The 16556-nt window shown below is 49.6% G+C and overlaps 1 protein-coding gene across 1 annotated transcript in view; it reads left to right on the top strand.

The window, feature by feature from the left end:
* Positions 1-12958, top strand: part of LOC146868882 (general transcription factor 3C polypeptide 4-like) — a 53400-nt gene extending 40442 nt beyond the window's left edge. Inside the window, exons 2-4 of the mRNA XM_085613912.1 lie at positions 2443-4191; positions 10798-10922; positions 12762-12958. Of these exons, the coding sequence (XP_085470038.1) occupies positions 2443-4191; positions 10798-10922; positions 12762-12885 (1998 nt within the window). The 3' untranslated portion in view covers positions 12886-12958. The remainder of the gene's footprint in view (positions 1-2442; positions 4192-10797; positions 10923-12761) is intronic.
* The last annotated feature ends 3598 nt before the right edge of the window (positions 12959-16556 follow it).

Genomic DNA, 16556 nt, shown 5'->3' with positions numbered 1-16556 from the left:
GGAAGATTTAAAAAAAACACCCTTGAGTTTAGCGATAGTAGGATTTTTAATTGACTGCCTCAATGTAGTTCACTTTAAATGTTCTATTCAAATGCTGCCCTTTTCATCTCCAACTCTCAAGTGCTTGTAGAAACTAGAATGTGTTGGGTAATAAAATTAAGCCATTTAAATCCATCTCACCTTTCGGGTATCTGCGGTGTATTAATAGATCCTGCGAGGAGCCATTAAAAGCCGATGGAGCCGCAGAAGGCTGCGTCCTGTAGGTTCTAGCACCGGTACGGTCGCTCATGAGGTTTAGTGCCTGCTGCTGTGATGTGTGTTTTACTTGCCGGGTAGAGGCTCAGGTGCCAGTAAGGTAGCTTGGTCTGTTAGTGCACGTGCTGCGGAAATGTGTGATGGAGGAGGCGGGAGTTCGTCTGTAGTGAAGTTCTGCAGCGGGTAAACAGTATCTCAGGAGATCTACAGGTCGGTCACGTGTCATCCTAGTGAAATAGTTCAAGTTGTGAATATCAGTAGTGCATTAGCCCTACTTTACTCAACAGTGAGTGCACTAATGTAAGCCCCTGTGGGATGCATCTGCTGAGGCGGCATGCCTGGGCGACTGACCACCTCTGTCCCCTGGACACAGCCACTGCCACGCCAGATCTCGAGGCTCCGAGCTGGACTTCCTGTTGGAGACTGCACCACGGCGTGAGGGGGCGAGGGGGTGGTTATGTGCTTGCTGTATACACATGTACTTGTGATCTGCAGCACGCAAGCACAGTCCCAAGGACACGTTTCAGTGACCTGGCGGTCTGTGCGTGCTCGGCTGGCCGGAGGATGGAACCCTTGCAGGGCCAGCTCGGCGTTTCACTCTCTGGACGACAAAATAAACAGATTTGGATATGATAAAATAACCGCCATTTGTCGAATGAGGTTACTTGATTTTAGACTTGCTGGTATTGTAACATGCAAGCCCCGTCTCCAGAAATGCCGCCTGTCGACATTTGGCAGAATTCAAGTGAAAATGTGAACGCATGTGATACATGTGGGTCTCTGAATGAAGACCCGCTGGCCTAGACTTGGAGGAAGAGCTTGGCGCACAGGTCAGCCCTGGCCACATTCCCACTCCCAGTGGGGCACAAACGCGACGGCGCAGGGGGCGGGTTTACTTCTGCCTGTTCACCACCGCAGCCACAGAACAAAGAACCGCGAAGCACCGTGGGGTCCCCAGCCTGCCCGCTCTTCATCACCTCGATGGTACCTCGGCATTGCTTGACTGATCGCCACCTGGTTCAGGGGTTCCCACCCAGGGGGCGCGAGATGGCATTTCAGGGGGTGCGACAAAGAGGGAAAGTGTGTTCTGTGTGCATTAAAAGCGGATTTGTTTAAGTTCAGTTTGGTCACCCGCAGTCCAGTATTGTGGTTCAATCTCTGGCTCGAAAATAAAAAGTTGACTTTTCATCTTCAAATGTGATATTACTTTTGTAGGGGGTGCGAACATTAATCAAGCATCTACTGGGGGTGCGGGCACAGGGAAGTTTGGGAAGCCCTGACCCAGTTGATCATGGAATCCGTAACGCCGAGAGAGGATGCGAGCACATATTAACATTTCACAGGTTCCCAGGGGGGCTCTTTGAATGAGCGGCAGCCAGGCCTTGGTGCTTGGAACCACACGCACACACCGCTTGCGTCGGTGTGACGCTGCCTGAGGTTGCAAAAGCAGAAATTCCCCCTCAATGGTCGAGTTTCCGGGTTTGCTGGTGTCATTTGTCGGGGTACCACACCCCTCTTACCCCCCTCCCCCTCCAGACTCGACCCTCAGGGCTGATACTTTGATCCTTGGGCAGATATTTTTTTGAGGACCTGTGTTGTCTCGGCGGGAGGGAGGTGCACGTACAGGGGCAAGACCCCAGTCCTGATTGATAGTCCGGGGGAGGGGGGGGTGGCATTCTACCCTCGCATATGGCACGAGCCCACCTGGAAACGCGACCATTGCGGGGTGGGGTTGCTGCTTTCACCCATATAGGGCTGGGCAGTGGTTAGTGGACGTTCCAGGCAGACCTCGCCTGCAATAGTGGGTGCGCGATGGGATCAGGGGGGCAACAGCCCATGTGAAGTGACGCAGAATAACAGGTCACAGCTCTAGGGAAATAGTTTTCCTCTGGAGAAACAAAAAACAAAAGTTAAATATATGAATACGCATTGTCACATTTCTTTGTACGTAGCTTTCCACCTGGTGGAACTCTGCGTGCGCTTCTGGAAATCCTCGAGGGGTCCCTAAAAGTCAAGTGTGCTTCATTCCAAACATGGGACTCAAAAGGTTATCCAGGGATCAGCCCGCCTTGCCTGGGATGGTATTCACACACTGTGCTTCACCTGTACCTGCATGACCTGAAATGCTGTCCTTTGCACCAACATTTATTTTTTGGGACCTTTCACTAAATAGTTGTTTTATTTCAGGTGGCCATAAAAGATGAAGCGGAAGAACGAAAGCCAGGGTTTGCCGGCTCCAGCGATCCAACAGTCGGCCAAGACTCTATATCGGAACAAAGTTTCAACCCAGAAGAGACACCATTACCGTCCATGCGAGGGTTCAAGTACGCCAGCTGGTCCCCGATGGGCTGCGATGCCAATGGGCGATGCCTCCTGGCCACATTGACGATGGACAACAGGCTGACTGTTTATTCCAGCCAGGACCGGCTGCAGTGGGTGCCGCTGGTGGACCTGACTGAGCTCTATGGACACGAGCTGCACAAAGCCAACTTCAAGCAGTGCAAGTGCCACCTCTCCGAAGCGGAGATCCAGCGGCGGCAAAGCATGCAGACGCCAAAGTATATGGAGTGGTCGGGACTCTGCACTACCACCAAAAAAACCCACAACAACCAGATTCTCAACGTGGGCTCGATTCTCCTAGCCGTCCTCTTTGAATACGGAAACATCGCCGTCTGGGAGTTTCAGCGTCCATTCAGGGGTAAAGAGTCCATCGTGTCCTGTGACACCATTGAGTCGGGTGTCGCTGCCCCAAGCATCCTATCCTGGTGGGAGTATGAACATTCAAACCGTAAAATGCGCGGGCTCATAGTGGGTAGTAACAACGGACCAATTAAAATCCTTCCCGTCAACCTGGCGCCAGTCAAGGGATACTACACGGTGAGGCTTCCCTTAGTCCTGTGGCAAGATGCCGACCAGATGCCAGTGCACAGCATTCAGTGCTTTTCCTTGTACCACCCACACCTGGAATCCAACTGCAGCCTTGTGGTGGCCGCACGAGGGACATATGTCTTCTGGTGTCTGCTCCAATATAGTAAAGTTAATCTAAATATCCATAACTCCCACGTCACTGGACTCCATTCCTCACCCATAGTCTTCATGACTGCAGACAAGCAGAACGGCATCATTTACACCTGTATGGGAGACGGGACCGTGTTCCAGCTTAATCCTATTTTCACCGACACGGCGCTGAAATTCGAACACCAGTTGATCAATTTGAAAGACATTCTTGGCCCTGTGACAACCCACGGCATGGGGCTCAGCCCGTGCGGCGCCTACATGGCCTGCGTGACCACCGAGGGCTTGGACTGTGCCCTTCCTCTGGTGAACAAAACATACCAAGTTCAGTTTGTCACTTTGAAGACTTTTGAGGAAGCTGCTGAGCAACTTCTGGGGTCACCTGTACAGAACCTTTTCAAGCAGGTGGACTTGACAGACGTTGTACGCTGCAAAATTTTAAAAGATGAACAAATCCCTCCATTTTTACAAGAAGCCTTGGACAAAAAGATTGAGGAGGGGGGCACATACTTCTGGCGCTTGAGATTGTTTCTACTGAGGATATATTGGCAGGCGCTAAAGAAGTCCTCCTCAGAGGTCCTTTGGAGGCCCTCGCACAATGAAACCAAGATCCCGGCGACTGATGCCTTTGCGTTGCAGAGGAAAGACTCTGAGGAGCAGGACAGCAAGAAGGGACAAGTGGGAGAAACGGATCTTGCGTCGTTAGGCGTGGCTGAAGGACAGGCAGTGATGGAGGAGAAGGTCCTAGAGCTGCAAGGGAAGATCGAAGCAGTAGAAATGCGAGTCGTCCGCGAGCACATGAAACGAGTCCTGGGAGAGGTATACCTGCACACACAGTGCGCCGACGACACCAGCATTCCGGTGAGCGGCATCTGCGACTTCATAACGTCTGACGAGAAGTATGACGACCATGCCGCGCGGGTAAGTCTTGGGAAACATAAACTTATCATATTCAGGTTATTTCTCTCTCCAAATCATCTTTAGTGATAGCGGCATATTTAGCTCAGTATTCTGCAAGTACGTGAGTGGTCGCCACCAGCTCACTGGTGTAACGTTGCATTGTTTGGTCCAACTGAGACTTCAGACTTTCTTGGGCTCCGTCCCAATTCTGCCTCCGGATACCAAGACACCACCATATGGGTTTAGCATGGAACAAGTTTGTCGCTTTGGTGCAATGTTCACTCCTTCCACAGATTCCCCACTAGCTGTTAAAGTTGAGCTCTTTTCTCTAAAGGGTACTAACCTCCCACCCAGCACATTGATTTCTTACCAGTAGTTAGTGCAGCCGCATCGAACGTCTTGAACATTCCTGGCTCGGTGCTATCGTTTTGACTTTCCTGGCCATCCCTGATGAATCTCGCAGGCGATGTGCCCTGCTTGCACACTAGGTCAGACCACTAACCTGTGTTTCTCACCGAACCTAGAGGCAGGTTCTCAATGCTTTGTAACACTGCACCTAGTACTGAAATAGACCCTTGGGGGCATAATACAAAATCACGTCATTGATTGTGTTGGTGAAAGGGGCAGGCTGGGTAAATACTCATTCAAGGACCCTAGTCCGCAGTGCTTTCGTGAGGTCAAGGAGGCAGGGCTCCAGTGGAAGCCCTACATTGGGGGTTCCAAGGCAAGTTGTGTTTCCAGGTCAGCAAAGGTCAGTGACGGGAAGTCACCAGTAGATATGCTCTCGGGGCAGCTGCATGTAAGCATTGAGGGATCCATTGGTTTTTCGAGTTGTGACAGCCGCTTCCAAGTAATGTAAGCAGTTTCCTGTTCAACTTTGCTTGACTTGGAAAAGGGTTAATGGAGGCAGTGGGATGAACCTGTCCATCTTCAGTGTAAGCGACATTAAGGCGGTTGTACCTGAGTGTCTTCTTGCCCATACGCGACAGATCCGTAGAACAAAGCTCAGTCCCAAAGCGAGGTGATGTTGCTGGAGTGTCCAACCGATCTGTCTGAGACACTTTTGAAACAAAAGGAAGCTGCTGCTTAAAACCCACATTGGCCTGATGAGTAAAAGGGGTCTTTGCTCTTTCAAAAATAAGTGTGATTAAAGGCACACAGAAGGCGAAAAATGTCAAAGAAGGAAAATATGTGTAGTACTGGATTTCAGAATGACTTTACATGCAAGGGCTGGCGTCAAGGTCTCAGGCATGTCTCGATTGTTGCATTATTATCTGTGTAGGAGCGTTTTAGCGCAGTGTTTAACTAATTGTGGGTTGCAACACTCTAGTGGTCAGCAGCCAGTTTTTGGTGGGTCGTGAAAGTCCAGGAGTAAATAAAAATAAGCCTTTAAATTCTGTATTTATCTTGTCACTACTGCTGCGCTCCAAAGACAGAGGTCACATCTGAGGCTATGTCTTCTGACAACCTGCTGCTTATGTTTTTCAGCACGCGGATTGGTGTTTCCAAACTCCTCTCAGTGCAGTCAGAGAAACTAAAGTAAAGTGAATTCTGAGACAATCTTCCTGGGGTACAAGGAGTGTGAAAGGAAAGGCTGTAGGATGTCATTTTTAGGTCTCGCCTGAGCCAGCGCATGCAGTGCTCTGGCGAGACATTTAGTAAGTGGGTTTTCAAAGTGCTGCCAGAGGCTTTTGCTGGCCTCAAGCTTGCAGTTACGCGCGAGCACGCGCCGCCATCTGCTGGTCATGGCTCATTAACTCTACACACACAACCCGCCCCCTCTCTTCCTCATTAAGCATGCTCCTCCCCCACCACAGAGCGCATCTCGCAGCCACGCGTCCAGGACTTCCTTGCTCGAATCTCTTTCACTCGTGTTGGTTTGCCTCCAGACCAGCGCATGCCCCTCCCCCACCCCCACCACAGAGCGATTCTCTTGTTTTGGTTATGGAGTGTTGTTGACAAAGCCTGAGCGTGGCGAGTCATTTGCGCAGCAATCGCTCTCCTCGGAGTGGCGCCAGAAACTCTCAATTTGCCAAGGCAGCCTCTTTCCTCCGTGACTTGGCTCTCCCTGGCTCCACCTCTCTTGCGGTTCAGGCCTCTGTCTGGAAGCGTGTCACATGGTCTCTAGTCCTATTGACGCCTCCACCCTCTCTTTACAGTGACTGCGCAACGTTTCAAAACGAGGCTTGACCCGCATGCCTGTCTCTGGCCGTACGTCCCCTGGCTTCCCTCCACGGCGCCGTCATGTCCACAATGCAGCGGAAGTCGGCGTTTGAATCTTCAGCGGTGCACAAACCTCAATAGTGGCCTAGCAGCTGGCGTGCCGTTGATTTTGTGCCTCCCCAAGAGAGGCATTCTGAATGTGTCACAATATTTACTGGGGTATCGAGCTCATGGTTGGCAAGTTATCGCTTTAGTATTTTTACAGTCTATTTCAAACAATGAGTCCTAATAACAATTAGATTTTTCTCATGTTCTTGTATCTTCCATGACCCAGTTGCTGCCCTGATGAGGGCTTTGTGAAGACCTCGGGCTGCTTAGTTTATATGGCCTATGAAATGGTCCAGCACAGCAACACTCACACTCAACACTCTTCAATTTCATGCTACACTCCATGTATCTATCCCCAGGCCAAGAGTGTCCCCTACACCCCGATACTTGCGGTACTCCGGAAACCCCTTCACCCAACCTCCCCTTGAGACCACAGCATCCCCTTGAACTGCTGATCGTCACTTCATCTATTCATGCGCTGGTGTCCCCATAACTTCGTATATTCTCTATGACCCAATGCATCACTGCACCAGTCAAATTGCATGTACCGTCCTCGCACCCTGAGCGGCCTGCATCCACTCTACTCCGGATGCACCCCGATGGTCCCAAGAACCCATGTACACCTGCGTCGTCGTATCACTAGGACCCCATGCACACCCATACCTCTGCGGCTAGCCCACGCTAGCTAGCACAGCTGCATGTCCCATGAATCACCAGCATTCTCTGTATCCTCAGCGGCCAAACCCCTGTCCCCCCGACAACCATGCACCCTCTATAACCCACAGTGCACTGTACACATGGTGACCCTGGACAGTTCTGTACCTGGCATTACGTGCCCCTGTATGGATCTCACGTATACAATATGTGCCCGTAGTGCATCATTTCTCACTATCCATCCGTACCTCCTCTGCCCCCATTCTATTCTACTCCATGTACAAGTCGCACCGACATGGCCATTTGATTTCTGTCCACACCATCTACCCCTTCTAGCCTTGTAGTAACTTGGAATTTTGAACCCCCTCCCGCCCATCCATATCAGATGTGCATTTACCGGTATCAATTGTTCTCTACCGAATTCCACGTATGCTTGGGCCCTCTGTATTCCCGCATGTCTTGTGCCCGCCTCCCCCCTGATCATTACCTACAGTGCATCTAGTAGGTTTGCTGTAATTCGTGAGCACGATGCGGTGTACCCGTTTACATTCCTCCCTTCGACCACTCCATATGAATAGTGTGACTCAAAGTCTGTTTCTAGTGCAGCCGCCATGTACTCCATGCTTGGAGCGGGTCCCATGTATTCTTTTCTTTGGTGTAGACACACCCTGTACTCTGTCTTTGGTACTGCTTTCATCTACTCTGATGTGGCCACCCATGTAATCTGTTTGTTGCAACCACCCAGGTACTCTCCTGTGCAGCTACCCATGTGCTGTAGTGCATTCTGTCTTTGGTGTAGCGACTTGTGTACTCTGGTGTGCAGTCACCTCATGGGCTCCGTTCTGGTACAACCCCCATCTGCTCTGCCTCTAGTGTGGCCACTCGTGCACTCTATGTTTGCTGCAATTGCCCAGGCACTCTCCTGTGCAGCAGCTCATGTGCTGTAGTGTGCAGCGATCCCACGTATTCTGTTTGAGTGCATACAAGTCAAATCTTTATTTGCACAGTTAATACACACCATTGCAATGATAGAATACACGCAAAGGGGCATTGTAATTAATCAGAGCTCTCTTTGGTGCAGCCCCGGTGTACTCTCGTGTGCAGTTACCCCATGGGCTCTGTTCTTTTGTGCACCCCTCCCCATGTACTCCGTCGTTGGTGCAACTAGCCACCTCCTTTGCTGCATCCCCATGTAATCGGTACCTTGAGCAGAGCTCAATGTGCCATGTTTTTGGTGCAGATCACCACAAACTCTGTCTTTGCAGCAGCCCATGTACATGTCTATGACGCATATGCACTTTATCTTTGTTGCTGCAAGCCATGTACAGACTTTGGTGCAACTCTTTGCTCTTTGGTGCCCCTCACAAACACTGGCTTTGGGACAACCGTCAGGCATTCTGTCTGCGGTGCGCCCCCCAATGTACTCTCTTGCTCACCCCTACGCCCCCTGTCTCAGGTGCAGCCCGTGCACTCATGTGCAGCCTCTTGAACTATCTCTGGTGCAGTTTCTCGAGAACGCTCACTGCTCACCACTGCAGTCTATCGTGCACTCTGATCCAACCCCCGTGCACTCTCTGGTGCAGCGCTCTTTCATCTGCACTCCCTTTCTTGCACGCTCCCATGAGCCCCTGTTTTCTGCCTCTCCTTCAGCCAATCTCTCTAGTGCAGTCACTGTATTACCGCAGCGCAGTCCCGGTTGTGTGCATTACATTCACCCCCTCCCTGCTCATACGCTCCTAGTACACATCTTTAAAACATCATTGTGTGCCGCACACCATGGATCTGATGAGCCACCGTCCGCTCCTAATGACTCCCACTGTACAGTTCTAATAGTGTGTGTTCCATCGGTTGCCCAGCGAAGTGTGCCCCTGTCAGGTGCACCTCCTCACATACAGGTCTATCGATGAGTGATTTATTAGGTCCGTGTTCCCCCTCAATGAACACTCCCCCAGCAGTCTGTGTTCCAAGGTCTTTCTGTCGCTCCCCCGTGAGATTCCCCGTCACACATTCCCTGCACTGTGTTGCACCGGCTCTCCGCCATGCCCTCTCCCCCTCATACAACCCCAGCAGGTTGTGCTCCAGGAGGTCTAAGGTGGGCCCCCAAATGCCCCCTAATGCAAACTATCCTAGTAGTGTGTGATCTATTGGGCTTATGGTGCAGCTCACCCATGCTTATACCCTGCACACAGTCCAGAAGTATGTGCTCCGGCAGGCGTCTGGTACACCGCCCCCTCACCCTCTACCAATCAGCACACCGTTTCAGCAGCGTGTGCTCCAGCGGTTCTATGTTGTACGTCCACGGCCACGCTCCCTCTCCACCCCCACCTCCGAATAGCCCAAATCCCAGCAGCGTATGCACGATGCACCATGTCTTTGTTGGTGCCTCCGCCCCTTCCCCAACTGTCCCAGCACCGTGTGCTGCATGGGGTCTCTGGTGTACGCTCCCTCCGCACACGATCCCAGCAGCCTGTGCTACACAGGGTTTCTGGTACAGCCCCCCCCGCACATACATTCCAGCAGCATGTGCTGCACCGGGTCTCTTGTGCAGCCCCCTCTCCCTGTGCTGTGTCTAGCGGGATTCTCTCCTTCCTGCCGCATGCTCCATGCAACAGTAACAAGCATTGGCATGGCCAATAGGTCTCGCTTTTGGGACCTTATAAGTATTTAGTTATGCAGCACAATATCCTTAGTGCAACAACACCAACTGTTGCATGGCTAAACATTTATAAGGTTCGAAAAGCGAGACCTATTGGCTATGCCAATGCTTGTTGTTAATGTAAATACCTGTAAATGAATTGTGCACATTCAGCAGTTAGGAAAGCACTAATGAAGCACATTTTTTGTAATTCTGAAGTCTGATGGTAGCAAAGATTTTAATAGGATGAAAACAAATCAAGTTACTTTACTTGACGGGCGCGCAAATGATAAATATTCACTGAAACCGATTTCCACACATTATCATTTGTGTGCAATATAATTTTATCAGGAAAACTGTACAAATTTAGCAAGCATTTCAATGCGAAATTTTCTGTCTCTTAATGACAGTGTGCTGCCACACGATGCTTTAGTTTCATAAAAAATCTCCCATCTCATGTTTATTGAAGCTAGGTGTGTCTCGGAGGTTTGGTCGTTTTAAAAAGTGGGCCTAACGTTTGGGAAGCCTTGTTTTAGGGCCTTATTTATGCGCCAATAAGCGGGGGATGTCCATCTGTATTGAGTGCATTGATGTCGGCGGCTCTCCAAATATGGTGGGTATTGGCCGATGCCGCGCTCGCGATAGGCTCCTTTGCGGCTGATCATCATGAGCGGGCCTGCATAATCAGAACACTAGTCTCAAATATGTGCAACATATTTATGTTCTTTAACAAAACCATTGAAATGTGTTTTTTGTTTTACAAATCCAGCTGACGAATATTGTTGAATTCAGGGCAACAAAACCGAGCATGGGGTAAATGTTAACTGTGAGTCCTACGGAACTAACCCATAGTCCATTTAGCAGTGTCCCTTATTCCTACACAAGTGAGATGATATGAGGAAAACATAAGTTTAGCCCGTGTAATGAATAGCAACCTCCCTTATCTTGGCTTGAGTCCCAGCTTGTCTTTTCAGCACAACCTAGAAGTCTATGAAAGGATCTGTGCCCTGTTTTTGCTTTCAGGTGCCTTCACAAGGAGTTTTCTCATTGTGTGCCTTGTTTTGCAGGTTCTCATCGGATATGTGTTAATGAACAAGAAGTTTTTCCATGAGCGCTGCAGCTTGTGCAAAGAGGTCCTGCCTTTTGCTGATCGCAAACAGGCCGTCTGTTCGAATGGACACATATCGCGAAGGTATGCATCCTTTGGTTCTGTGCTAAAAGGGTTCCAGGACTAGTATTCCGCAGTTCCCAAAACTACAGGTGTCCTCATGGAAAAGGAGCCAGGGTCGCCTCTGTCAGTGCTTGTGCAGATGTGGAACAAATTGCCAGATAGCATAAAAAGCCATGGCATCACATTTTAACACAACGAGATGATGGACGGAGCGCTGAAACATTTCAACCACTCACCCACAGTCAAGAGATCTGGGTTTAATCCATCGTTCTTCTGCTCACTAAGCCACCCCAGTTCAGACATGGCCATATGCAAATCAGTCTTGACCCTGTGCCTCATGGGAACAGTCCAGCCCGAACTGCCAGACCAGGTCCTCCCTGGAGGTGATTGGACTGGGAGTGAGTGGTTGAAAAGTTTCAGCACTTCGTCCATCATCTTTTTGTGCTTGCTATTGCATCACGCCAGCAAAAGATTTAAAGCAAAAACACAGCAGCAAGATGACTTTTACTCACACATGCACCACACCCACGTGCACCTGTTCATCATGACATGGCAGACATTTATTTACAGGAGGTTTACCATTTCAAGATGGCAGGCACCAACTTTGGAGTGGTAAATTAAAAATGTTTTTGCAAAAGCCCATCAGAAAGGAGCAGCCGCACAACAAATTGCAACTGCCAGCACAGGACAATCTTGACGAGGGGTTGTAAAATAAAATTAAAATCAGAGGGAGAATGCTGAGAGAAGCAACAGATGAGCTGAGGGAGGGGCAGGCTTTGAGGAGGGAAGCAGAAGATGACGATGAGTAAGAAAATACATATATTCCCAAACACACTTGTTCCCTGAGCAGTGAATGCATTATCCAGCGAAAATGATGGTAACATGGCTCTGCTCCAGTGGAGGAACAAACACAAGAAGAGGCAGGAAAGCCATTGAAGAAGAAGCAAGCACATGAGATTCAGAAAGGAAGGCAAGCATTGGTAAGCAACGGGCAGACCCTGAGCGCCCTGCCAGTAGTGGCATAGTACACAATAGGTCTTCGACACCAGACAGCTAAAAGTGTATATCAGCTGTAATGGAAGGAGAGCGCTTGCTTGATTGGTGATCTACCAGAGATTTTGATGAACTTAAAAAAGAAAAACAGCTCTTGTGTAAAGCCAGGCTCTGCTGGTTCTTTCTAGATCTACAGAAACAGGACACATCATGCTTCATTCCGTTGTTTTCTATGGATACACCGTTTGCGTTCTCTTGTCTGACATACCCGTTAGAACCTAACATGGAGCACTGTGAAGAAAGGACGTATGTCCGGGCAGCTGCCTCATTTCCCCAATACGTGGTTGAGGATTTCCTGGATTGCGAAGTGATTGGACTGCAGGCTGTAGGAATGTAATGGGATCAATGATGGCCATTCGCTCGTTGAGGTCCAGGGTAGGCTAGCGAACGGAGGGTTACTAGAGCAAGAGAGTATATATACATAGTGACTTTGACACAGACCGTTCCGGTCGGTGTGCGGTTATCTCTGCACGGCAGTGCAAGGCTTCTGGATTAAAAAATATATATATATATTCTCTTCTCCTGCTCAAAATCGATTACCTGAGATGGTGTAGCTGGGATAATCCAGAGGTTGGGTATGAAATGTAATTTGTGTTATGATAGCAGACACCAAAAACCTATAATCCTCAAAATCATGCGGCTCCTATAGGACACGCTTCGTGGAATGCCATGGTGTGTCTCACGGGCTTCCCATTTGTCACGTTTCACTCTGTGCCTTTGTCTCAAAGCTGTGTGAGTCATCACAGCCTTTCTTTGGTTTAGACTCTCTGCAGAGTTCTCCTTTTGATAGACTTTCCTTTCTTCCAGGTGCTCTTTGACCTACCAGACCTTCGAAGGCGAGATGTACAGACAGTGTTTGCTCCACGACAGCATTGCGAGGTGTTCCGTCCCTGAAGGTGAGCGACGAAGCGCATTCAGTTCCTGCGCATGATCCCGTTTTAACTCGTACCCTTGATTGAGTTTCTGTAAGTTACTTTTCTTTGATGCTGTAGGATGTTGTGCCACTGAATAAGAGATTGCTAATCCCGCTTGTTGTTTTTAAAAGGGTGCCCCTCTTTGTGTCAAAGTTGTCCATGTTGCACCTTGGCTGGACTGCTTGGCTTGGCTGCGGTCGCCCCTTACCTTCATTAAAAAGTTTTCAGGATACTCCTAGTGCCACAATCCAGCTGAAAAGCAGCTGCAGATGTGGTCACACCTCTGTGCGTGCTGAAGAGGTTTCGCAGATTAGTGGCGCTTGTTTCAAAAGTGGATTCCAATGCATTTTCTTGGGTTTGTGATAATTTAGTTTGTGGGTACGGCACTTGTGAACGGTGCGGGGATCAGAGCAGGGGGTCCCTGTCCTTCACAGCCTCCAACAGTGCCTAACATGTCAGAGTTCTGTTGCTGCTCGCGGTGGCAGATTCTCTTCTCTCTTTAGCTAACAGTGCAAGCCTCAGCCCCTGCTGAGCAGTGCACGGTTTTCACTTTCTGTGCACAAGACCTGCTCAGGTTCGTGCAAAACAAAATCAGACTGCGCATCAGCACTGCTGCGGGACGATTGCGCTGCTTCTGATAAAGTGCATCTGTGAAGCAATATTCTCCTTTTCTGTCCCAAGAGCAGCTTGTGTTAGGATCCCCACATAAAACATTGTATACAAACAAGACCTGACCCTGTGTGGTGCACCGCAGGGATTCCAATATGCACAAAAATATATATTGATTGTTCAACAGAGCAACCCACCACATCTAAAGTCCTGCACTGTACCCCCTCAAATCTCAGTGTGTGTCATTAACAACAGGTGCATGTAGACGTAATACACCACTGGACAAGCGCCAAGCAGTGAAATGGATGGGTAACTCTGCAGGGAATAGAAAGCATGTAGCAAAGTATGTCTTTGAAATAAGTCTTTATGGGGTGTTCTCTTCATGCCACTTTTATTGCTTGGAGAAACTAGAGATGCCAGCGGAGACTGCTCCAGGCGGCGATTGGGTTCAGTATTGTGCGTTACTCACCGAGTTTATTTTTGTAGTTGTATCCCTGCTGTGAGTTTGTAAATAAATACATTTGTAAAACTTGAAGTCTCCCTGTCTGAAGTAAGCTAGATCTAGGGGAAAGTCTAGATTTTATTTGCAGAAACTCTTGATGCAAACACCAGGTTGCTACAAGTATTGTTGTCCCCTTGCCAGCAGCACCACTGCAGGAGCATCTGGCCAAAGGGAGGCAAGGCTGCTGTTAGAAATGGGGGTCTCTAGTTGGCAGTGGCTGGCACCCTGTCCAAGTAGGGTCCCTTGTAGTCAGGGTAAAGAAATTACACACCCAAGAGAACAGGACCGTGGCAACTTGACACAAGCTTATCTCAGAGGCCATGTGTAAAGTATTTGCACATAAATACACAGTAACCCAGTGAAAACGGTGCAAATGGACACCACACTAATTTGGAAACATAACCCATCTTTATCTGAATAAAACAAGACCAAAATGACAAAAATCCAACATATACAAGCAAAGATATCACTTTTAAAAGGTTCAAAATAGTTCAGTTCATAACAAAGTATGGATGCCTCACTTTTTAGTGCAAAGTACCCGGTATGCATCAACATCAAAAGACGAAAACAGGCGCTGGGGAGATGAGACACTGAAAAGAAAGCGATGCGTCGATTCCTTACTCTCCGGGGAGGTGATGGTTGACTCCTTACTGCCAGAGCAGGTGATGCGTCGGTTTCTTGCTGCGATGCAGAGGACGTAATGAGGATTCCGTGCTGTCAGGAGAGGTGATGTGTCGATTCCCTTCTGCGAGGGGAGGTGATGCGTTGAGTTTCGGACACACAGCCTCGGTTTCTTACTGCTGGACAACTGCAATGAAGAAATGGCGCACAGGTGCGATGTGTGAAAAATCTGGTCAAGCTGCGTCCATTTTCCTGCTGCGATGCAGGTGATGTGTTGAAACTTCAGCCGCACAACAGAGCCTCCGTTGGAGTGGGTGCCTCAGACGTCAGAGACACATTGCTCAGGACTCAGGCTGCGGTGATCTTTGGGCTGTACAGTAGGTGCTGCGTCGATTCTTCTGCCGCACCATGGCGATGCATTGGTTTTTCAACCACAAGACTCCAGTGTGAAAAACAGGCGCTGAAGGTCAGTGCATGGATTTCCTTCTCTTCTTGCAGCAGAAGCCAAATCCAAGGGCCGAGAACTGGAATTGGCACCACTTGGCAATTCAGAACTCCCAGCAGAGGAGTTCCAGGCTGCAGGTGAAGTATTTGATGGCCCTGAGACTTCGTAACAGGTTGCACGCACACACAAGCCCTTGGAGAACCTTGACAAGCAAGATGATGAAAACAAAGTCCAGTCCTTTCTCTCTCCAAGGCACAAGCATCAAGCAGCAGGCTAGCACAACACAGCAACAAGCAGAGTGGCAGTTCTCCTCCTACAGCTCCTCCAGCTCTTCTTCTTAGCAGAATCTCCTCTTAGTCCAGAAGTGTTCTGAAGTTATGGTGTCACTGCTCCAGTACTTACCAGTGGCGGCTGGTATTAAGGGGCGTAGGGGGCGTTGCCCTACCTAACAGCATCAGGGAAAACTAAAGGGGAGGGGGGGGGTAGAGAATGAACACCATGGCACTGGAGCAGTTTTAAAAGAAGTGCTCACTTGGTTCTCCTGCGTGAACTGAAACTATGTAAAATGACAAATGAAATCCTTTTTTTGTGCTCGTCTGGAAGAGTCTTCCTGGCCCTGCGCATGTGCAAAGCTGGGCGGGGATTATTCCTCGCCCTCGAGGCACAAGCGAGGAGGCGGGTGACATCCTTGTGGGAGTGGCTGCATAAAGCGGCAGAGCATGGTTTTAAAATGGGCGCTAAAGAATTGGCCCTGGGTGCGGACAGTGGAGCGCCATTCAGGATAATGGGAAGGGGCAGGGCTGGCGCACAGTGCAGGCGACCTTAGGGGAGTGGCTATGCATTAGTTTGGCTGTTCGGCAGCTCCTCTTATTCCAGGGACACAGTCAGTTGCTGGAAAAAGAAAGGCGCCTGCACTGCAGCCGTGGTTTCAAACGAGCGCGCAGCAGCAGGTTGGTTTACTTTTAAATATCAAGTTAAGTTACCGAGAGCTGAATTGGGGCTGGGGGGGGGGGGGGCTGCCATTCATTTTATAATCAGTGTAGTACTAGTCTTCCTGTCTTCCTGTCTTCCTGCTTCTTGATTATTTGAGATGATCTTCTTTAGCACAGCCGATGTGTATCACAAGTCGGGGCTAGTTTGCAAGATACAAGAAGCTGAAGGAATAAGAAAAAAAAGGTTGTTTGTTACGCGTGTCACTCTGGGTGCCGGTGGCAGAGGGCGGAGCCTGCTCTCTGCCAGGGGGACAGTCCTGGGACAAAAGGTGCGCTGTTGTGGCATCAACAGGGGGCCAGCGAATGCCCTGCAGGGGGGGAAGTGTGTGTCTACGTAACAGAGTTCATTAAGGCATCACTCACGCAGAGCGAAGGGGAGCAAAAGTTTAAATCCCCCGCTCCCTCCCTCCCGGACTATTGACACCTTTCCTCAAAGACCCATGTGCCCAATGCCAATGCAGAAGAAAAGGCCAGTTATAATTTCTTTTGTATTGCATCAGGGCCCATTGGGGAGAATAA

This window comes from Triturus cristatus, chromosome 1_2 (genome assembly GCF_964204655.1).
Source record: "Triturus cristatus chromosome 1_2, aTriCri1.1, whole genome shotgun sequence".
Classification (NCBI taxonomy): domain Eukaryota; kingdom Metazoa; phylum Chordata; class Amphibia; order Caudata; family Salamandridae; genus Triturus; species Triturus cristatus.
The sequence above is the reverse complement of the archived record's forward strand: the minus strand, read 5'-3'. Positions and strand labels throughout refer to the sequence as shown.